Source organism: Zingiber officinale, chromosome 7A (genome assembly GCF_018446385.1).
Source record: "Zingiber officinale cultivar Zhangliang chromosome 7A, Zo_v1.1, whole genome shotgun sequence".
Classification (NCBI taxonomy): Eukaryota; Viridiplantae; Streptophyta; class Magnoliopsida; order Zingiberales; family Zingiberaceae; genus Zingiber; species Zingiber officinale.
Window position 1 is genome coordinate 86,303,381 of NC_055998.1, and position 23,832 is coordinate 86,327,212.

At 40.0% G+C, this 23,832-nt stretch overlaps 2 protein-coding genes across 16 annotated transcripts; one reads left to right on the plus strand and one right to left on the minus strand.

The window, feature by feature from the left end:
* The first annotated feature begins 12,660 nt into the window (after window positions 1–12,660).
* LOC122001699 lies at window positions 12,661–16,615 on the plus strand. Of its 15 annotated transcripts, none has more exons than XR_006117448.1 (7): window positions 12,661–13,437; window positions 13,743–13,822; window positions 14,878–14,972; window positions 15,077–15,298; window positions 15,421–15,545; window positions 15,632–15,727; window positions 16,556–16,615. XR_006117448.1 is itself a non-coding variant. In XM_042556591.1 (6 exons), exons 3-6 carry the CDS (start codon window positions 15,213–15,215, stop codon window positions 16,607–16,609), a joined length of 312 nt encoding a protein of 103 aa, XP_042412525.1. In that variant the 5' UTR covers window positions 13,444–13,822; window positions 14,878–14,972; window positions 15,077–15,212; the 3' UTR covers window positions 16,610–16,615. The 15 variants fall into 15 exon arrangements, 1 of the variants encoding a protein (XP_042412525.1); XR_006117441.1 differs by having other exon boundaries at window positions 15,077–15,279; XR_006117445.1 differs by having other exon boundaries at window positions 15,077–15,279; window positions 15,421–15,496; window positions 15,592–15,727.
* Window positions 16,616–22,359: 5,744 nt separating this feature from the next.
* Window positions 22,360–23,463, minus strand: LOC122001701 (ethylene-responsive transcription factor ERF061-like). Its single transcript, XM_042556592.1, has one exon. The coding sequence runs from the start codon at window positions 23,255–23,257 to the stop codon at window positions 22,448–22,450; it is 810 nt and encodes a 269-aa protein (XP_042412526.1). The 5' UTR covers window positions 23,258–23,463; the 3' UTR covers window positions 22,360–22,447.
* Window positions 23,464–23,832: the final 369 nt, after the last annotated feature.

Here is a 23,832-nt window from a genome sequence, read left to right on the forward strand (position 1 = left end):
GCCAGCGGTTGGCACAAGTGGAGGATGAGCTGAAGAAGCTCAAAATTTCTGGAGAAGGCTCCTCCTCCCAGGGACCACCGCCCGCTCGGTTGAAAGCCAAGCTGGAGAAGACCCAAAGGTTTCTCACCGAAGAACAGTAGAAGTTGGCCGAGCATACCAGTAGGACGGGCCAGATCGAGGCGCAATTGAAGACATATGATCATAAACTCAAGTTGGCTTCCAAAAGGAAGCAACGAGCCATCGCTGATCTGGAGGAAAAGAACAAGGAGGCCCGACAGCTGGCTGAGAAGCTGAAGAAGGTGGAGGACTTCCCTGTGGTCGAGTGGGAGAGCCGTTCGGCCAAGGAGGATGAACTTCAAGGCCAAGTGAAGCACCTTGAAGGGGAATTAGAGGCTTCGCACGCCACCCTGAACTACCAGGAGGCCAAGTCGGGTTGCTTTGCTGCCCTGAAACAACAGTACCTCCGCTCGGAACCATTCTTGGAGAAGGTGACCAATCGGATTGTCCACTCGTTCGAGTTGGCAATTGACGCTACGCTCCTCCAGCTTAAGACGAACGACCATATTTCTGAAGCTTTCTCCGACAAGGATGTCAACCGAGTTCAGCTTCTTGAGTCTATTCCCGAAGAGGCTTTCGAATATATTGAGTGAACGAGAGGTCGGTCGTCAGCGTTTATTAATGAAATCCTTTTGCGCCTTTTTTGTATGACATCTGTTTGTCAAGTATTTTTCTATGTAGTTCCGATCGGTTATTACCACATATCTATATTGTAATATTCGCTAGGATTTATAGTTGTCGCTCGACTCTTGATTTTAATGTCGCCACTCGACGGTCTTCTAGGCAGGATTTTTTATAGTTGCTGCTCCGACTCTAGGGTTTAACGTCTCAGCTCGACGGTCTTCAAGGTGGGATTTTTATAGTCACCATTTCGACTCTAGGGTTTAACATCGCTGCTCGACGGTCTCCAAGGCGGGGTTTTTATAGTGGCCGCTTCGACTCTAGGGTTTAACGTCGCCGCTTGACGGTCTCCAAGGTGGATATTTACAATCGCCGCTTTGACTCTAGGGTTTAATGTCGTCACTCTACGGTCTTCAAGGCGGGGTTTTATAGTCGCCGCTTCGACTCTAGAGTTTAACGTCGCTGCTCGATGGTCTTCAGAGCGGGGTTTTTATAGTCGCCGCTTTGACTTTAGAGTTTAATGTCGCCGCTCGACGACCTTCAGAGTGGGGTTTTTATAGTCACCGCTTCGACTCTAGAGTTTAACGTCACCGCTCGACAGTCTTCAAGGCGGATATTTACAATCGCCGTTTCGACTCTAGGGTTTAACGTCGTCGCTCGACAGTCTTCAAGGCAGGGTTTTTATAATCGCCGCTTCGACTCTAGAATTTAACGTCGTCGCTCGACGACCTTCAGAGCGGAGTTTTTATAGTCGCCGCTTCGACTCTAGAGTTTAACGTCGCCACTCGACGGTCTTCAAGGCGGATATTTATAGTCGCCGCTTCGACTCTAGGGTTTAATATCGTCACTCGACGGTTTTCAAGATGGGGTTTTTATAGTCGCCGCTTCGACTCTAGAGTTTAAAATTGCCGCTCGACGGTCTTCAAAGCGGGGTTTTTATAGTCACCGCTTCGATTCTAGAGTTTAACGTCGTTGCTCGACGGCCTTCAGAGCGGAGTTTTTATAGTCGCCGCTTCGACTCTAGAGTTTAACATCGCCGCTCGATGGTCTTCAAGGCGGATATTTACAATTGTCGCTTCGACTCTAGGGTTTAACATCGTCGCTCGACGATCTTCAAGGCGGGGTTTTTATAGTCGTCGCTTCGACTCTAGAGTTTAACGTCGCCATTCGACGACCTTCAGAACGGGATTTTTATAGTCGCCGCTTCGACTCTAGAGTTTAACGTTGCCGCTCGACGATCTTCAAGGCGGATATTTACAGTCGCCGCTTCGACTTTCGGATTTAACATCGCCGCTCGACGGTCTTCAAGGTGGAGTTTTTATAGTCGTCGCTTCGACTCTAGAGTTTAACATCACCGCTCGACGATCTTCAGAGCGGGGTTTTATAGTCGCCGCTTCGACTCTAGAGTTTAACGTCGCCGCTCAACGGTCTTCAGAGCAGGTTGGTCGCTCGACAATAGCTTTGTGAACCTTTGGTTTTGATTTTCATCATGTAGCCGAAGCATGCAGAAAAAATGGAGATTACATGGCGTTAATTACATCAGCGCACCTTTCATGTAGCTCGGTACGGCTGGAGGTGGTTTGCACTCCACGGGCGCTCTAGCCTTCGCCCGTCTGCGTCTTCTAGGTAATAAGCGCCCGACCAGAGCCTTTCCACGATCTTGAAGGATCCGACCCAAGGAGCCTCCAGCTTGGTGACGTCTCTGACTGGCTTCTTCCATACGAAGTCGCCGACCTGAAAAGATCTAAGTATTACCCGTCTGCTATAGTTCTAGTGCATCCTCTATCGGTAGGCTGACAGTCGGACAACTGCTTTGGCACGCGCCTCGTCCACCAAGTCCAGCTCCAGGAGTCTCCGCTCAGCGTTGTCTTCACTATATTGCTGCACACGATCGGATTCAACTCCGACTTCCACAGGGATGACCACTTTGCCTCCATAACCAAGTGAAAAGGAGTCACTCCTGTTCCCTCCTTTGGCGTCGTGTGGATTGCCCATATCACGCCCAGAAGCTTGTCTACCCACCTACCTCTGACGTGGTCGAGCCGAACTTGAAGAATTCGTAGAATCTCCCAATTGGCGACTTCGTCTTGCCCGTTGCTCTGGGGATATGCTACGGAGGTGAAGGCTTGCTGAATCTCGTACCCCTCGCACCATTCTCTAAGACGCTGTCAGGCGAACTGTCTCCCGTTGTCGGAGACAAGCCGACGCGGGACTCCGAACCGATAAATGATGTGTTGCCAAATAAATTTTGTAACCATCTGCTCGGTTATTCTTGCAAGTGGCTCGGCCTCGACCCATTTGGAGAAGTAGTCCACTGCGACGAGCAAGAACTTTCATTGGTCGGCCGCTATGGGGAAGCACCCCACTATGTCCATGCCCCACTGGTCGAACGGGCAGGATACCATGGACGCCTTCATCTCCTCCGTGGGTCGATGCGAGAGGTTGTGGTACTTCTGGCAGGACAAGCAGGTGGCTACTGTTTGAGCAACATCTGCTTGGAGGGTTGGCCAAAAATATCCTGCCAGTAGTATCTTTCTAGCCAACGACTGACCGCCCGGGTGTCCCCTGCAAGTTCCTTGATGCACCTCCCGTAGAATATAATCGATGTCCTCTGGCCCAACGCATTTGAGTAAGGGTCGGGAAAAAGCTTTCTTGTACAGTTGATCCCCGATCATCGTGAATCTTCCTGCCCTCCTTCTTAGTAGATGAGCTTCCTCCCGATCGGCCAGCGTAGTTTCCGATCACAGGAACTCTATCAACATCGTCCTCCAATCATTTGGGAAAGTGAGTTCTTCCATTCGGTCGATGTGTGCCACCAGAGATACCTGCTTGATTGACTGTGATATAACAATCGGCGCTATGGAGCTGGCTAGCTTAGCCAGCTCGTCCGCAACTTGGTTCTCCGCTCGAGGTATCTTCTGAATAACCACCTCCCGGAAGTTGGTCTTAAGCTTTTCAAAGGCCTCAGCGTAGAGCTTGAGTCGAGTGTTGCTTATCTCAAATGTCCCAGTGAGTTGCTGAGCGGCTAACTGGGAATCCGAGTGAATCAAGACTTTGATCGCTCTGACATGCCGAGCGACTTGCAGTCATGCTATGAGCGCCTCGTATGTGGCCTCGTTGTTAGTTGCTCGATATTCTAGCCAAACGGACAGATGCATCCGTTCTTCCTGAGGGGAGACCAGTAGTACACCAACTCCGCTTCCTTGCTGAGTGGATGATCCGCCCACATATATCCTCCAAGTGGCTTCTGGCTCAAGATTTTGTACTTCCGTGACAACGTCCGTCAAGGATTGTACCTTAACGGTTGTTCGGGGCTGATAGTGTATGTCGAATTCACTAAGTTCCGTTGTCCATTTGATCAGCCGCCCGGACGCCTCTGGATTGAGGAGGACTCTACCCAGAGGGTTGTTGGTCATTATTATGATCGTATGCATGAGGAAGTATGAGCGAAGCCTCCGAGCGGTGAGCAACAAAGCAAAGGCAAGTTTCTCGAAACCAGTGTAGCAGAATTCAGCATCTTTTAAAATATGGCTCAGGAAATATACTGGTTGTTCCTCGTCGTTCTACCCTACCAACGCCGAACCGACAGCGTGCTCGGTTGAGGGCAAATAAATGCAGAGCGACTCGCTGGCGGTTGGCTTAGCTAATACAGGTAGGGAATTCAAATATGCTTTTAATTCTTCAAACATCCGGTCGCATTCTTCGTCCCATTGGAACTTGGTAGCTCGGCGCAGTATCTTGAAGAAAGGAAGGCTCCGGTCGGCAGACTTGGAGATGAACCGAGATAAGGCATTTATCCGACCGGTGAGGCGCTGAGGTTCCTTCAAATTAGTTGGCGGCGTCATATCTTGCAACGCCTTCACCTTACTAGGGTTTGCCTCGATGCCCCGTTTGGTGACTATATAGCTGAGGAATTCCCCCCCCCCCCCCTTTGAGCCGAACAGGCACTTGCTCAGGTTCAACTTGATTCCATATGCACAGAGCGCCTGACAATTTTCTTCTATATCTGCATAGAGATCAGCAGCTCGAAGGGACTTGATGAGTATGTCGTCGATATATACCTCCATGTTTCGTCCGATCTGCTTCTGAAACACCTTATTCATGAGCCGCTGGTAGGTAACCCCGACATTCTTTAGTCCGAACGGCATCACGTTGTAACAGTAGGTGTCGTCTGTGATGAAACTCACCTTTTCTTAATCCTCTCGAGCGAGCGACACTTGATGATACCCCTGATATGCGTCTAACATACATATTAGCTTGCACCCTGCTGTGGAGTCTACCATCTGGTCGATCCTTGACAATGGGTAAAAGTCCTTCGGGCAGGCCTTGTTGAGGTCTCGAAAGTCAATGCAGACCCTCCACTTATTGCCCGGCTTTGAGACCAACACCACGTTCACGAGCCAGCTCGGGAACTCGACCTCCCAGATGTGGCCGGCTTCCAACAGTTTCTCTACTTCAGCTCGGATGATATGATTCTGCTCAGCGCTGAAGTCCCTTTTCCTTTGCTTCACTGGCCTAGCGTCCGACCGGACGTGGAGCTCATGCTGCGCTATGCTCGGGGAAATGTCGGGTAGTTCATGGGTGGACCAGGCGAAGACATCATGATTTTGCTGAAGGCATCTGATCAGTTTGGCCTTCTGCTCAGCTTGTAGGTCGGTCGCTACGAAAGTCGTTACCTCCTCTCGCCCAGGGTTTATCTACACCTCTTCTTTCTCTTCATAAACTAAAGTGGGAGGTTTCTCGGTTACGACGTTTACCTCGAGTCGGGGAGCTTTCCAAGCGGACTTAGCCTCCGCCTTTATCATTTCGATGTAGCAGCGCTGAGCAGTTAGTTGATCTCCTTTGACTTCTCCGACTTGATCCTCCACAGGGAACTTGATCTTCTGACAATAGGTCGAGACTACCGCCCAGAATTCGTTGAGGGGTGGTCGACCCAGAATGACATTATAGGCTGATGGGGCATCCACGATGATGAAGGTGGTAGTCCTGGTCCTTTGGAGCGGCTCCTCTCCGAGTGATATGGCCGACCTTATCTGACCGATTGGCTAGACCTCGTTGCCGGTGAACTCGTACAAAGGGGTTGTCATCGGTAGCAACTCGGCCCGGTCGATCTGGAGCTGGTCGAAGGCCTTCTTGAAGATGATGTTGACCGAGCTCCCTGTGTCAATAAATATGCGATGAATAGTATAGTTGGCAATTACTGCACAGATGATGAGGGCGTCATCGTGCGACACTTCAATCCCATCAAGATCCTTGGGGCCAAAGCTGATTTTGGGCCCATTCGCCCTCTCTTGGTTGCATCCTACAGCATGGACCTCCAATCGTCGAACATATGACTTTCAGGCTCGGTTGGAGTCCCCGCTGGTTGGTCCACCATATATGATGTTGATCTCACCCCGAGCGACGTTACTTCGGTTTTCCTCCTCTCAAGTGGAGTGCCTGACCCGCTCGCGTGAGACTTGGGTGCGATCGTCATTCCTTGCTTGATGATGATGCTGCCGCTCGGGGGATCGCATGTTCTCCTCTCGCCGTCTGGTGCTCAGTCGCTTGTATTGTAGGTCGGGGGAATGTGATCGGCGACGATAACACCTAGGAGTCGGCTGAACGACTGTAGGGACTCTACGACAGTCGCGGGTGTTGTGGGTTGCCGATTGGTGAAAGGCACAGAACATAGGAGTCCATACGTTTCCCTTGGGCCTCGGTCGTTCGGCAGCCACGTGTTGGACGGCGTGTGACCTTGCTTCCTGATGCGGTCGTGCCACATCGGCTCGGGCCCCTCTCGGAGGCTGGTGGCTGGTCGGCGGCCTTCGTTCGGTGTGCACCACTGGTTCTGATGGCGCTACCTTCCTTCGGGCCGCTTGAGCTTCCTCCACGTTGATATACTCGCTGGCCTTCTTCAGCATATGGTCATAATCGCGGGGCGACTTCCTGATGAGTGAGCGGAAGAAGTCCCCGTTGATGAGCCCTTGGGCGAAGGCATGCATCATAGTTTCAGACGAGACCGTGGGGATGTCCATGGCCGCCTGATTAAAGAGTTGAATGTAGGCCCGCAGAGTCTCCCTTAACCCTTGCTTTATAGAGAACAAACTAACACTAGTCTTCTGATAGTGCCTGCTGCTCGCGAAGTGGTGGAGGAAGGCCGTTCGGAAGTCCTTGAAGCTCTGAATTGACCCATCCGGCAATCTCCAAAACCAACGTTGTACCAAGCCAGATAACGTAGTGAGGAAAACTTGGCACTTAACTCCATCTGTGTATTGATGAAGGGTTGCAGTATTATCAAACTTACCGAGGTGGTCGTCCGGATCAGTAGACCCATTGTATTCGCCGATCGCCAAGGATGCGTAGTGTCTTGGTAGAGGATCCTGCAGAATTGCGTCGGTGAATTGGCGGTTAATCCGCTCAGGGGATGAGTCAACTCGGGGCGTTTTTCCCTTCCTTGCGTCTCGAGCGGGAGCTTCGTCTGATGAGGACCGGTCCCAATTTGTTTGCGCGATTTCAGATGGTATTTGAAACAAGGCCCTATGGAATGGAATCGGGGCGGGCGGGGCCTCTACTTGCGTACCGGTCGGACCCTTGTTTTGGCCCCATATGGAGAGCTATTTCGGTCGATCCTCGTGCACCGCTCGTCCTCCAGATGCTGAGGTTGCTTGTTGCGCCATCCGATCGGCTAGTGTCTTTTGTTGCTGCTCTATTATCTTGGCCACTCGCGCTTGTATGAGCGCGTCGAGCTCCTCTTGGGAGAGTATCACAGTGTGTTGACGTCCAGCTTCTTCCATCTCTTTGACTCGGATTCAGGTGAGTTCCCATAGACGGTGCCAAATTTGATCCTGTCTGAGAGCTGAGTCGATGGACGATGGGGATGTGGCGCTCCTGTTGATTGGTCAAAGACTCTGAAGACGTAGATCTCCTGCTGACGTGGACCTGCAAACACAATGCCGAGCCGGGATGGGGTTCCTTGACGATGGCCCTCCGACGCTCAAGTAAGATCTCCGGCGGAAAGAAGTAGAGCAAAAAGGAAACGAGAACTGTAGCTACAGTAAAGAAGTGAGCATACCTCCGTCGAAGTCTGGGGGTCCTTATATAGGGCTCCCCAGAGGCGCACACACTCTCCTCGAGGCATGCATGTTCCTCAAAGCATACCTGGAATGGATATGTCAGAAAAGCGTACCTGACGTCATACCTTAATAGCACGAGCATATCTCTGGCGTGATAGTGGAAGTTTCCACCGTATGATTCTTTGTCTGACCATGCTGCCGACCATGCCTCTTGTCGGCGACACTGGTTCCTAGGAAGATATCGTCCCTTTGTCCTTTACTGGGACGAGCGGAGGAACCGCTCGGCTAGCGCCTTCCCCGGGCCGAGCGGAGGAACCGCTTGGCTAACTCCCTCTAGGCGACACCAAGGTCGGACCGATTTAGATGTCCACTTGGCCGGTGATTTGATGTCCGACTCCACCCTGTCGAGCGAGGGAGCCTTAACTGCCGGGTTGATATCGTGTCCCTTGTTAGCCGAGCGGGATGGCCGCTCGGCCTTCGTTTCTTCCCGCTTTGCCTTATGAGCATCGGAAACTCGGCGTCAGGCCGAGCTGTCGAGATGCCGAGTCGGCTATTCTTCCTGCCACTCAGGAAGGTATCTCGTCCGATCGGACGCCTACCCTGGATGTTGACCACTTTGACTTCCTACCGGGCGGGCCTCGTCTTACAACCGGATCAATATTCATAGCATAACATGAATCTGAACTTAGCATATCATGAACTGAACTTATTCATAGCCTAACATGGAAATTGATATTGGGCTTCCTCTGGGGTCTTGCCCCGTAAACAGAATCCCTCTTGGGCCTTTTCCCTCACAGTATTCCTATCAAATCCTCATCATTTTGTCACAGTCGACTTACCCGATATTAGGCTCCCTTTGGGGCCTTTTCCCATAAATGGACTCCCTCTGGGAACTTTTCCCATAAATGAGCTCCCTCTGAGGCCTTTTCCCTCACGGTATCTTCATCTTTATCATTATCATTATTACTTTGTTACAGTTAACTTACCCAATATTGGGCTCCCTCTAGGACCTTTTCCCGTAAACGGACTCCCTCTGGGGCTTTTTCTCGTAAATGGACTCCCTTTGGGGTCTTTTCCCTCACGATATTCTCATTGAGTAATTTTCATTATCATGATAAGATGAAAAAGGAAACATAACATCCACCTAAACCTAGATCATATTAAGGTATCATAATAAGACATAAGAAGAATATGAACATGATCTTAGATGCAAGCATGCAATTTTACATATAGCCTACTAAACTATCATGATGTGGAGCAAGAAGCAACTTGAACTTACCTAATCCATAGATTCGAAACCTAGACGTAGCATAGATACATAGTCATCATGATAAGTAGAACATAAATCAAAATCATGAACTCATTTAAGGTACCTAAACATACATGAACCTGAAGAACTAACATAAAACATGATATGAGGAAACATGAAGAAATCGTAGGGCGACATCATGATGAATATGACCTTGAAAACAGAATTTAAAAACTACTCTTAGTAAACTAAAATTTACTAGTTTTGTAAGGTGATTTGAGCATAGGAAAGTTTCCTATCTTTTAATGGAAAGCAACTAGAAGCATGGCCCCAAATTGTAATGTAACATTCATATTCATAACTCTTAAAATAGAATTTAAACCTACATTTATCATGTCCGGAACTTGCAAGGTCTATAACTTATTTTGAGCATATATAGTTCTCTAGTTCCTAAGGGTATACAATTAATAAAATATGAAACTTGTTGAGCGAGATCATGATGACTAAAGCACTAAAACAGAATTTAAAACTCACCACAATAGAATCAAAAGTAGCAAGGTCACAACATAATTCCAGATTCGTTAGTCAGTGATATAAAAATCATATGAAATTCATATTTGATCTGAAAAGGGTTCTGTAAGTTGGTAATGAAAGATAACTAAATTTTATGCATTTCAATAGAAGACATCGAAGTGAAATTCGTTCACTCATTGAGACTAATTTACACCACAATAGAATTAAAAGCAGAAGGGTCACAACATAATTCCAGATTCATTAGTCAGTGGTATAAAAATCATATGAAATTCATCTTTGGTTCAAAAAGGATTCTGTAAATTGTAAATGAAAGGTAACTAAATTTTCTACATTTCAACAGAAGATACCGAAGTGAAATTCATTCACCCATTAAGGCTAATTTACACCACAACATAACCAAAAGCAGCAGGGTCATAGCATAATTTCAAATTCGTCAGTCAGTGGTATAAAAATCATATGAAATTCATCTTTGATCCGAAAAGAATTATGTAAATTGGTAATGAAACCTAACTAAATTTACTACATTTCAACAGAAGATACCAAAGTGAAATTTGTTCATCTATTGAGGCTAATTTATTCTACAACAAAACTAAAAGCGGCAGGGTCACAGCATAATTCCAGATTCGTCAATCAGTAAAAATAGTATGAAATTCATCTTTGATTGAAAAGGGTTATGTAAATTGGCAATGAAAGCTAACTAAATTTCCTACATTTCAACAGGAGACATCAAAGTGAAATTCATTCACCTATTGAGGCTAATTTATATCACAACAGAACCAAAAGTAATAGGGTCACAACATAATTCTAGATTCGTCAGTTAGTGGTATAAAAATCATATGAAATTCATCTTTGATTAGAAAAAGGTTCTGTAAATTGATAATGAAAGCTAACTAAATTTTCTACATTTCAACAAGAAGACACTGAAGTGAAATTCGTTCACCTATTGAGGCTAATTTACACCGCAACAGAACCAAACCTAACAACTATAAATCTGAAACTTCATAAGACATAGAAGCTAAATAAAACAATAACATGGTTGAGAACATGCCTTAAGTACTCAGCTATTATTTCTTGTCTTCCCTTGAAACTCTAGCACTGGTGGAGAAACAAAGGGTGGGGAAATCTCCTTAGAGCCGGTGGCAACAAGAAAAACAAGTGGTGTTCTAGGTGAGGGTTTTATATAAGGTGGAAGCTTTAGGACTTGGTCTAGATTTTTATCTACTAAACCTTTATTCCTATCCTTTATCCATATTCATAATTATCTGAATTTTATATATACATATATAATTTGTATGTGGTAATATTGTAATTCTTAGTTATTATCTACAACATTTGCATTTTATAGTTTATGTATATACACGTGAGTCATATATAAGTTCATATACTTTTATTTAATACTAGATAGATTTTATAAATGCCAAGTCCTGTATATTATTTTTATAAAACTTAATGCTAAGTCTAAATATAAACCTATATCCATGATTATATAATTTCATATATATCCACATATATATAATTCATAAGTTATAGATTTATAAATGCTAAGTCATTTATATTATTTTTATAAAACTTAATACTAAGTCTAAAATAGGAACCTATATCCATGATTATATAAAATTTTATATACATACTAAGTCACCAATTTGATATTGAATTAAATTATATATATATAGATACACATAATAATATAAATATAGAATTCATATAATATTATAGTTTCTTATATATATATATATATATATATATTACATGTTACACGTTATATATATAACATATTAATCTTATATTTTTCTCTTATTTTTATTTAATTATATATTTAATATTATTATGTATGGCTATAAAGTTTATATACATATTTGTGTATAAAATAGTATAAATATTTATATCCAACAATTTCCTTAATAAGATTGATCAAATTAAATTCCATAAATGTAAGCTAACTAATTAATTAAATCTAATTAAATCTATATATTTAAATTAATGAACTAAATTTGAATTCTAATTAAATATAATTAATCTAATAAATAACCTTAATTAAATAAATTCAAAATATAATTAAATTATAATTAATCCAATAAATCCTCTTAATTAAATAAATCTGAATTCTAATTAAATTATAATTTAATCCAATAAATATCCTTAATTAAATAAGCAGTTTCGAACACTACAATATGTGTGCTAGATATCAAACCTATGCTAAGTAATCCCACCTAACAAATGTTAAAAGAATCTTCAAATACTTAAAAGGCACAACAAATGTGGGAATTTGGTATCCTAGAACACCTAATTTTGAACTAATAGCTAACTCTGACTCAGATTATGCTGGCTGTAAACTAAATAAAAAATATACAAGTGGTGGATGTCAACTACTTAGACCATCACTTGCCAGCTAGTTTAGTAGAAAATAATACTGTGTTATTTTATCTACTACCGAAGCAGAGTACTTAGCAATGAATGAGTGTGTGACACAATTGTTATGGATGATGCACATATTAAAAAACTTTAACTTAGAACATAAAATGTAAAAAGCTTTATTGACAACATAAGTTCAATTAACTTAACCAAGAATCCAGTGCATCATTCAAGAACTAAACATATTCACTACAACAAAAACCCTCATAGACATCGGTGGAACAACAACGGTTTTAAGCAAAAACCGAATTCTTTGAGTATTTTACACCGGTTTTTCCAAAAACCGGTGTCTATGAGCGCAGATTTTCGTTCATAGACATCAGTTTTTTTAGCCGATGTCTATGAGCGCTTTTTTTTCATTAATAGACACCGATTTTAATATCGGTTTTTAAAACCCGATGTCTATGATAAATAAAATAATTTAATTTCCCCCCAATACTTAGTCAAAATTTGTAACACTTCATTTTTCCCTCCAAACCTAAACCTATATCGCACTGTCCTTCCCCTTCCTAGATCGACACCCCTTCCTCTCACTACAAGAAAAAAAATCTATTGTGACATTTTTTATATGACACTTACTAAAAAAAAATATCATTATAAATATTTTATAATGAGATTCTTTACCATTAATTATTTTTTTATAAAAATTATCATATTAAACTTTGTATGGTGACATATTATATAAATATCATTATTTTATAAACATATTAACCTAAACTTTCCTTCCCACTCGATCATTATTTCCTCCCCTCTCCTTCCTTTCCTCTATCACAGCTAGGTTTCTTCCATCTCCTTTCCACCGCTAGGTTTCTTCCATCTCCTTTCCTTTCCTCTATCACCGCTAGGTTTCCTCTCTCCCACCCCTTCTTTCCTTTCGTATTTGCAGCGCACCAGCGCACCAGGTTCTTCCCTCTTCGCAGTAAGCAAGGAGTTCAAAGGTAACCCTATATCTTATTTCTTCCCTCTCCGCAGCACCGTGCGTAACCTCGTCAGGCGATGAGAGGATGCTTTAGGTGCGGCCACACTCAAGGGGGTCGCAACCTCTCCAAACCACTAGTTTACTAGCGGTCGATTTGCGAATGGCTGCACGCTAGGGGGTCGATGCCTCACGAGGCAGTCCGTTCACAAACGGTTGCACACGAGGGGGTCTAAGCAGTGGCCTGTAGCGAGGCAACGACATCGTTATCTGCTTCTGAAACTCTCGTGTTTTTCCATCTCCATATACTGGTAAGCTTTTCAAGAAGATGGAATTGCACAAGCTAGCAGATATGCTACTGAGGATTCAATTAAGTCATGGCTTAATGAATTACTTTGCTTGGATGTTGCAAGTTACATTCCAAATATCACTATGTTAGTATTCTTGATGAAAAGTAAATAATTGTTTTTCAGGTCATTCTCTAAATGATCTTTTATTTGTCTAGACTTCCACATCCAAGTGAATGTGCCCTTTACTATGTCAACCGAGATATATTTTTCTAATATCACAAGGAGAGTGAGATATGTTTATAGGTACTTTTATTTGGTTAAATTTGTGCTATTTTTTCATTTATATTACAGGGAATGATTTCCCTTTATGTTGCTTCTCACTACAAAAAGTCACCTAATGACTTACAAGTTACAATTGATGGTTAATGCTCCATCCCATTACTTGTTTGTGTTACTTTGTATTTTATTTCTTAGCTATAGTTACAAAAAACAAATTGGACTCCTGGATTTAGTAGTAATCTTGACCATACTTATTAAGTTGGGTATACCAATGAGATGTTCTATATGTTCAAGCATTGAACTCATTTATTGTTTATGTCAATTTTCAGGTTTGTCTCTCCATTGTGGAATTCAATGATATTTTTTCTCCTCATAGAGAGAAGACTACACTTGAGCATGAGCCTAGCTTGTAAGTACATGTACAAGTTATAGGAATTGCTATATAGGCTTCAAATTGACTCCTTTTTTTCTTGAAGTCTGTACTATTCCCATTCATTCTTTTATTTCATTTCATTTGTTTTCCTCTGTATTGTTGAAGGATAGTTCTTGATAGATATGATTATTCTCTTGAGGAAATTTGTTTTTTTACTTCATAAGTCTAAAACATGTTATTATTAGCTTTATGTACCATGTCATGCTTATTTACTACATGCAAATCGAAGTTTGAGAACTCATGTTGCACAAAAGCTTCAATTTAAATAAACTTTGGAAATTTCTGTTGGTAGTCATCCATAAAACGTTTACATGGTTTGATATGATTTTTAGGTGTAACAACTCTGCCAGCTTCAAAAATCATGCCATATTCCTTTTTAATTGCTTTTGAGAAAGAAAAGAATTATTTGGAAAAAAGGTCTTGTTATTTGATGTTTTTCGTTTGTGTTTGCAAGCTTTATTGGTTCTTTGCCTTGAAGGTTAAAGATTGTAAGATACTTTTTTTGGAAAGGTATGTTTGCCATGACAAATCTTTTGTGGAGTCATTTATATTTTTTTATAGCAGTTACTTGTTTTGATTTTATGTGCTGGGAATCAGAAAATGTATAGTAAGTTTTTAATGGACATCTAGAAGGATTTTCATCTTCTAAATGATAGTCAATGTTTCTTTTTTTTCAATCATTAATTGTCATTCTAGTCTGTATTAATCAATCTTCTATAGCATATTCAGGATTAGAATATGGATGTTCTCAATCTGTTAATTCACCATCTAAGAAGCAACAATCAAAATACAAGCTTACTTTTATCGACCTATTAACATGGCCCAAAATTGACTTTGTTAACACTTTTCCAAACACTGGAAACATCTACCTCACCATCCACCATATCCAAGCTTACTTTGTAAGTTTTATCCATCAAGTCTTTGTTTATTTTAGCTACAAATAAAAGTAACTTCTTTTGACAGTGCTGGGTCCCATTAATTGATATATTTTCCTTTAACTGTATAAGAAAATACAAGCTGTGCCCTTGCAGGTGGTTGCTGCAGTTGGCTTCAAGGCAAGAAGGCCTGAGATCCCAAGTACTGTAAATAGACATGTGGCTGCCATAATTGAGTCCTGTTGGGCCAGGTATAGATATCTATTGCCTGATGCAGGCATGGTTATTAAATATTAACATACTTCTTCACTCGTGCTTCCCCACACACTAACTTAAATCACATGTTGAGCTTCAGCGAGCCATGGAAAAGGCCTTCTTTTTCTAGTATCATGGAATCCTTGAAGCCTCTAATCAAGACTCAGTCACCTCAACCGTTACATTCTGATATGTCTAGTATCCAATAGCCAGATGATTGCATATTCCTAAGAGAGATGTGTATTGTATCTATTCTACTTGTCAAAAAGGGTCCCCTTCAAATTTTGCCTGTCAGAGGATCAGGTGCTTTTCAATTTCCACAGTAATGTTCTTATATGCCCATATTTTGTCAAGAAAAAAAAATCTCCACATTTATCTACAAAAAACATCTGTCTTGAAGTAGCATTTTGTTTAACAGATCATATTGATTTGGTTTGTTTGCAGTGCCAATGAAGCTGCTGCCAGTTTTCATTGCATCACCGCCAACACGATCGATCTAATCAGCTATAGATATTTTTCAGTAAATTGAAGTTCCATTCGCGTTTATATGTATATTTTGTTTAACCTAGGTGCATTATATTTTTATCCGAGCTTACATTGAAAAAAGCTTATTAGGAAAGAGCACAAGCCTTTTGAGGTTGTGTTGCAATTTCAGAGTGATATCAGCATGGAACTTGTATATTGCCAGCATGGAACTTGTATATCTACAAAAAGCATTCTTGCTTATGAGATTTGGAAGATGGCATCAGAGGTAGTACAATAAATAGTATATCTCTTCATTTGCTTGTTAACTATGAACATTTTCTTTGTTTTTCTATGCTTCCTTCACTGGATTTGTTGTGTAGTCATATTTCTTTATTCAACCATTATCATGCCTAGTAATTTGTTGTATGATGCTGTCGGTTTTTATCAATCTCTGCACTTTAATTAGAAGAAGCAAATTATCTATGTTATATTCTAAGCAGCATATACTAAGTGTCATATATGAAAGTTTTAGATTTTACAATGATTTTTTTGTGCTAAATTGCATATGTATATGTGTATCGGTGTGTATGCAGATGCGCGCAATTATCCTTCAATGAATTAAGCATTATGAACAATAGTCTTCCACAGTAGCCTTTAAAAACTCAGTATTCTATTTTATTTGATACATATACACATTTGTTTTAGTTATTTGACATATGGTGGATTATTGGATCCTGATCATGAATTAACTTTGTATAAAGTATTGTAGATTATCTTTGTTGCAAGTATCAATTAGAAAGGGACTTTCTTTGGTTTAGATATTTTGCATTCCAAATTTAGTTTATTGGTAGTTCTCATTGCAAAATCAGACTGAAAAGCTTTCAAAATGCTTGATTTGAAGTGTTAGAAGGATAGAGATCAGAAAAACTAGACTGCCTCGTTAGAGCTAGAGCAGATATTTGGAAAAAAAATAAATAAATCAAAATTGCATCTTTACCATTTCCAGCTTTCAAAATTGCATCTTTACCATTTCCAGCTTTCAAAATTGCATCTTTACCATTTTCAGCTTTCAAAATTGCATCTTTACTAATATATTATTTATGTGTTTTTACAGTTTACAAATCTCAAGTACTCCAGAGTTGAAATTGATGAAGTGCGGTTCGAGTGAGCTGAATGCATGCTAGATTACATTTGAGACAGTTGTACCTTGATGTGTTAAAAGAATGTTATACTTTGATTTTGATATCTATTAGTTAGTTTTTGATGTAAAAAGAATGTTTGGGTATTTTATGGATATTGTTGTAAGAAGATTATTTATATAATTTGTGAATATTTGTGTATTTTATGGATATTATTGAATAAAGAATATTTGTATAATTTGTGAATATTTGTGTATTTTTTTTGTTATTGTCGGTTTTAAAATCAAATCTGTGCTGTTAAAAAATATACATATTACATCGGTTTTCCACCGCTGTAAAACCGGTGTTATAAACTAATATTACATCGGTCATTTACCCCTGCCAAAATTGGTGTTATTAACATACAATATTACATCGGTTTTACACCGTTGATGAAACAGTGTCGTTAAGTGATACTACACCGGTTAATAACCGATTCGAAGACCGGTGTCGTTAAGTGATACTACACCGATTTTAACCCGATGTCTAAAATGACAGACTTTTAACATCGGCTTCATAGACACCGGTCGAAAATGAAATAGACACCGGTGGAAAACCGATGTCTATGAAGGTTTTTGTTGTAGTGATTAAACATCACTTCATTAGAGATCATGCTGCCAAAGGAAACATTGAACTCAACTATGTTAAATTCAAGTTAAATTTGGTTGACATCTTCACTAAACCACTGTCAGAATATGAATTTAGTGATTTACAAAGAAGACTGAGAATGTGCACAATAGACTAGGACTCTTATTATCAAATAACTTTTCGAGTAATTTGCAAATTCTAAGTCACTCTTATTTTCTATTCTTTTAAAAATTCTTATTTCTCTAGTGTTTTAAAATTTTTTTTGGCCTTATTCTAGGTCGAACCCCTAGAAAGTATAATCTTATAGATCTAGGCAACAAGCATCTCACAATCACACTAGGTCTACCTTGATTGTATATTCAAAAATTTAGAATGACGTGAGATAAGTAGGCCTTTTGCCTTGAATTTAGATGCTTACATCAATGCATCAAAATAAGTCTAAGCTATAAATATAATAGTATATTAATCAAGTTAAATAGTCATTTTTCAAATATCTAACTGGACAATATTACTTAACTTGACTAAATAAGTGAAAATTGTTATATTCTGTATAGCTAGCTAGTAACTAAAGATTAGATATTTAGGGACCAATTTTAGATGAGTATTTTTAAACTAAATTTTTCTTTATTTAATTATTTTTAACAACTTAATTGCATTTTTAATAACTTAATGAAACTTTTTAATAACTTAACTAAATCTTTAACCACTTAACTAAATTCTTAACAACTTCATTAAATTTTTAACAACTTCATTAATTTTTTTTAACAACCTAATTACTTTTTTTAACAACTTAATTAATTTTGTTCAACCTAATTATTTTTTAACAACTTCATTAATTTTTTTTAAAACCTAATTAATTTTTTTAATAGATTAATTAAATTTTTTACAACCTAATTAAATTTTTAACAACTTCATTAATTTTTTTGTTTAAAAACCTAATTAATTTTTTTTAACAAATTTATTAAATTTTTAACAACTTCATTACATTTTTTTTAAAAAATATAATTAATTTTTTTAACATCTTAATTAAAATTTTTACAACCTAATTAATTTTTTAACAACTTAATTAAATTTTTAACAACTTCATTAAATTTTTTAACAACCAAATTAAATTCTTTTTAAAACTTAATTATTTTTTTTAAAACTTAATTAATTTTTTTAAAACCTAATTATTTTTTTGAATTTTAAACAACTTAATAAAATTTTAAACTTAATTAAATTTTTAAAAAACTTAGTAACTCAACATTAATACCTCATCGTAAAAAAAACTTAGTAACTCAACTTTAATACCTCAATGTTTAAAAAAAATGCAACAGGTGCCTGGACTCATTCCAGGCACCCCGCCTCCTCCGCAAAACCAGCCCATGGTTTTGAGGAGGTACCTCGGATTTTAATAGTCAGGGCGCTTAGAGTTAACTCCGGGCGCCTGGACAAAGGCTATAAAAGAGTGACAGCAGGTGCCCCTTCCACTCGCTCCTCTCCTCTTTTCTTTTGCAAAGGAACCGAACCCTTAAAAGCAAAAAAAAGTGGAAAATAAAATCTTTAAAAGTTTTTTTTCCATGAAACCTTAACCCTTTCTCTCCAGTTCTCAAGCTGTGTTGTTGAGGATCAACCGAGGTCGTTATTTATTTTATAAATATTCAAAATGCCTCTGTAATTCTCGGAACTTAAACTTTTTCCTTTTGTCAATATTTTAGTAATAGTTTAGCCTTTAATTTTTTATATCATTGAGTAGGAAGAAAACAACAGATGTTGGTGCTGGCTCCTCTAGGACTCCTAGCACTGACCTTAGGTTTCCCACTGAAGAACATAGGGCTAGATTTTCATCTATTTCTTATGTTCCCTTACCTAGCTGTTAATTATGTAGAACTTTCTTCTAGTGTTCATGCATTCCTAGTGTAGAAGTTATTGAGAATTATTAGTTACATGGATTAGTTTATTGTTCAAGTTCGGTTATCAGGTTTGTGTTCCAAATTGTACAATAATTTAGTCAAAGTTGATAATTTTACATACACATCTAGGGTCGCCACCACCTCTAGTCGATCCTACTCTTCGAGAGAGAGTCACCCACCTAGAGGCGTCAGTGACTAGCTTACGGTAGGAGGTACATGATCTTCAAGAGGAGACAAGGACTAGCCATCAAAAGACGCAGGCTGGACAACACCAAATTCTAGAGATAGTCCGATCATGGGATCCATCCCACTGTACATCATTCTCCTCTAAGTAGACATTTTTTGAGTTGTACTTTTTGCTACTACTTCTTGTTCATAACTTCTGGATTCTTACTACATGTAGTCATGCCCTGCTTATTTGACTCTTATTTTGTTACTTAACTTTAACACAAGTTATCATTGCAACAAAAAGGAGAGATTTTTGGTACAATTAGTACTAATGATCTAACTCAAGTTTTGAGCAATGACAAGTGAACTAAAGTTAGATGTTTGTGGTCTAATCTGTCTACCAAGTGTACACGATATGAATTTGATGGATCTAGAGGACTGAAACTCTAGGTTGAAGTTCAGCTAGGTTGATAGCTGGCATGAAGTCCAGATTGATTGAGATCTAACAGAAGGAAGTCTAATTGGGTTGACAATTGGCTGAAGTTCAGATTGGTTAAGATTTAGCAGGAAGTCATGGTGGGTCAAGGGACCTAACATCAAGGAAGTCTACGATTGGTAAGTGGAGGTAAGCAACTGAAGGAGAGATCCAGTGAGGATGCATTTCCGGTTGAGGGAACAATAGGTGTCTGTCTGACCTAGAGTTTCAGCGAAATTCAATGTCATGACCGGATAGTCCGGTGACTATCAAAATGCAATTATTTTACATGTTATTACTTGTCTTTCTAACTTTGTGGTGGAGGTGATTGAAAGCAAAAGGTGGCTAGAAAACAGAGCTCTAGGCACCCAAAGCTTGTTCAGGTGCGCAGAGCTTGTCCATGCGCCTGGAGTTTCTCCAAGCGCTTGACTCAAAGGCTTTGAGGGAGACCAGGTAGGCACCCGGACGGTCCAGGTGCCCGGATTTGCTCCAAGCACCTGGACAGTCCAAGCACTCGGATTTTCTCCAAGCACTCGGACGGTCCAGGCTCCCAGATTTGCTCCAGGCGATCGGACTAGCAAAGTTCATCTACAAGATGATCTGGAGTGCGTCGACTAGCTGACCCATGTCAGCGGTCCATGCGCCCATGGGGGTCCGGGCGCCCAAACATCGATAAACTTCTAGGATGAAGTTTTGACGAGAGCTCGCCACGTCAAAACACTCCAAGCGCCCGAATGGAGCTATAAAAGGAGGGTTGAACCAACAGCTTCAATACAACAAGTACTCCGACTTTCATTCTTGCGCACTGCTCTGAAAAGGCTCCTACGACGTTGTAACGCTCCTCCGACAACCGACGATCAAGTTCTGTTGATTTTCTTTGTTGTCGGTAGCTTTTCTTTATAGTTCTTACACATCACCTATACTTCAATTCTATAATATATTCGAGTTATTAGTGGATTGCCCAATAAAAGCACTTAACGAGTACGGGCATTGGAGTAGGAGTCGTCGAAGGCTTTGAACTAAGTAAATTGAATTGGTGTTAGCGTTTACCTTTGTTTTCTGTCTCGCTTTCTTTTCTGATACTTCAACTGCGTACTTATTTTTCCAAAGAAAAGACAAAATTTTAAAATCACGTATCCCCCCTCTCTCTCACGTGCTCACGATCCAACAACATATATTGTATCAATTATGATTTTGTAACTACTATAATGTGAAAATTAGGTGGGCAGGTCGAATCTATATTGTAGTAACTACGATTTTGTAACTAGTATAATAATTGTAGTAGTTATAATTTCGTAATTGTTAAAACGTGAATGATAGATAAATAAGATTGAATCTATGTTAAATATTTTTGAACAGGTTAAGTATGCACTGTAACAGTTATGAAATCATTGTTGCTATAATGCCCAAACCAGTTTTGAATTTAGGCGAGAAATAATAATACAAATATAAAAATACTTTGGGGGGGGGGGGGTAGGTAATTGTACTGAACAGTGAAGTAGACATCCTTTTGATAATTAAAAAAAAATCAAAATGGATGTCCGATTTGATAAAAAAAGAAGTGCCCTTCTACTTTGCCCAAGTTTCTATAGGAAAACCCTATTACCCCACCAAACCCTACTTGATAGTATTTGTAAGCAAGCCCAAACCTCTGCACTATACTATGATAATGATTCAAAGAATGAATTGTTAATATTAGTCAATCTCTTATAAGTGAGATTCATTGTTTAAAATGTGGTTTAATCTTTTTTTTTTTTCCACCATCCTTCTCTTATGTTCCTCCTTTTTCTTTACTTAATTATTTATATAAATAATAATCAAGATTTGACTAAAATATAGTATTAAAAATAGAGGAAAAAAAATAAATTGTTTAGTTATTTAAGGGCTTTAGTATGCTTTATTATACTGGAGTATGTACATCAGTTTTTTTTTATCTAAAATATATAATTTAGAATAAAAAATTATTTTATTAAATTTAGATATTCATTTTTCACTATACTATATATCAACTTTCTTATTTTTTTCTCTCTCCTCTTTAATATTTAGGAATAAAATCTCTTCTCTAAATTTTGAAAAGTACTATTCATAAATACAAATTTAAGAAATAGATAGGATAACTAATGTAAATTTTTTTTAATTATTCTATTTAAATTTTATGATAAAATTTTTAAATAAGGTAACTTATATGAATACTCTTAATACTATATTTGACTAATTGTATATAATATTATTTTATATACCTACTACCACATAATAATAGTGCATTTGGAATGAGGCTTAATTCTAATAAATAAGTTCTTATCCAGGATACTTCATTTTATTTTTCATTTGAAAAATAATATATCATTATAATAATTTTGATTAAAATTATTTTAATTTAATTAAAATTATTATATATGAAATACTCTATATCAAAATACTCTTTCCTAATTTGATTAAGATCATCCTAAATTAGTTAAAATTATTTTAACTCTGTTATAGGATAGAAAATTATTTCGTCTAAAGCTACTATAAATTAGATGTTAAAAGAAATGTATTATTGGATGGAAAATATAACGGAAATAGAAATCGAAAAAAAAAAGGTTATAGATCTTATAATTGAATTTGCTATTTTATATTTCCAATTTTTAATTTAATCGCTTTCTGGTATTGATAATTATGTCTCATCTGTAAGATTACACTACGCTAATATCTCCTTATTTTGATCAATTAGCAAGCACCTCCCAGATTAATTCTGGATCGTACGATGGCATCCTGGCCAGCGAACACTCTCCGTCCATTTCGTGCTCCCACAAAGCCGACGCCGAAGACGACTGCAACTGCGACGACACCGCCTCCTCCATTTCGTCTCCCTTCTTCTCCGCCTTCGCCGTCGCCGTCGCCGTCGCCGTCGCCGCCTCCTCTGATTCTTTCTTATTCACTCTTTCCTCCTGCTGCCGCGCCTTCAGTTGCCTTCTGAGGCGCAGGTATATAGCCTGGATCTTGGAATCGACGGCGGACCGCAGCGCCTTCAACCGCTCGTGGCAGTCTCCGGCGTCGCGCAGGTCCGGGAAGTTGAGCCGCGCGTACTCGCCGCGGAGCTTGTAGGCGGCCCTGTCGTACGCGTACGCCGCCGACTCGGGGGAGTCGTAGGTGCCGAGCCAGATCCGCATCCGGTTCTGCGGAAGACGGATCTCTGCCACCCACTTCCCCCAGTGCCGTTGCCGTACCCCCCGGTATAGCTTCTTCTTCCCACTCTCCCCGGTAGCCATCGCGATCGCGGCGTGCTGGTGGAGCGACGGTGCGGTTAGGGTGTGGCGTCCGGTGCTGAACCGCCTCAGGATCTCTGTTTGCTGGAGGTAAACGGATGAGCCGAGATATGGGACCGCAGGTGACCTAACTGGCGGGAGCGGCTGTGGAAGGTGGGAGAATATGGAGTCGATGGCGTTTGTCCCCGAGAGGAGGACCTTCGATAAGGAGGCGCTAATCTCGCTGGGAATTTCCGCCGGCGATAAGGTTTCTTGTATTCCTTCCATGATTCCAGCAATATTTCGGCCCGGCTAATCACAAGTAACCGATTTTTTTGCTCTCTCTCACAATAAAATAGGAATTTTTATGCAATTATGGTTGCCACAAAATGGAACACAAGGGGAATCACAGTAGAGGAACAGGGTGTTAAAACACTATATACTCTAAAATACACAGACAGCTTGATTTTGGAATAGAAGAGGGATAGGGTGCTGTGGATGTTGCTATGGTGGTGGAGGAAAGGGATATTTATAAGCTGAGAGACTTCTCAACTGTTGATCTGTCTTATTCTTCATCACATTATGGCCTCAATTCTATTCTCTACAGAGATTTAGGGAAAAAGAATCGGTTGTTAATTGTGAAAAGGATTGCATTTAGGAACAGTTGGTCCCATGATAGGACAGGATTTTGTGAGCACAAGCCCCACTCAAAGCCAAGGTTCTACTTTTTCTCTTGTTTGTTTGAAATAGGGAAGAGTCATTCAAGTCCAAAAGCAACCTTTTGGCATTTATGGCTCCCAGCTGTTCATGTGATCAACTTGCCGTCCAGCTCGGTGTCTGAATCGTGTGCCTTTGGCTTGCTT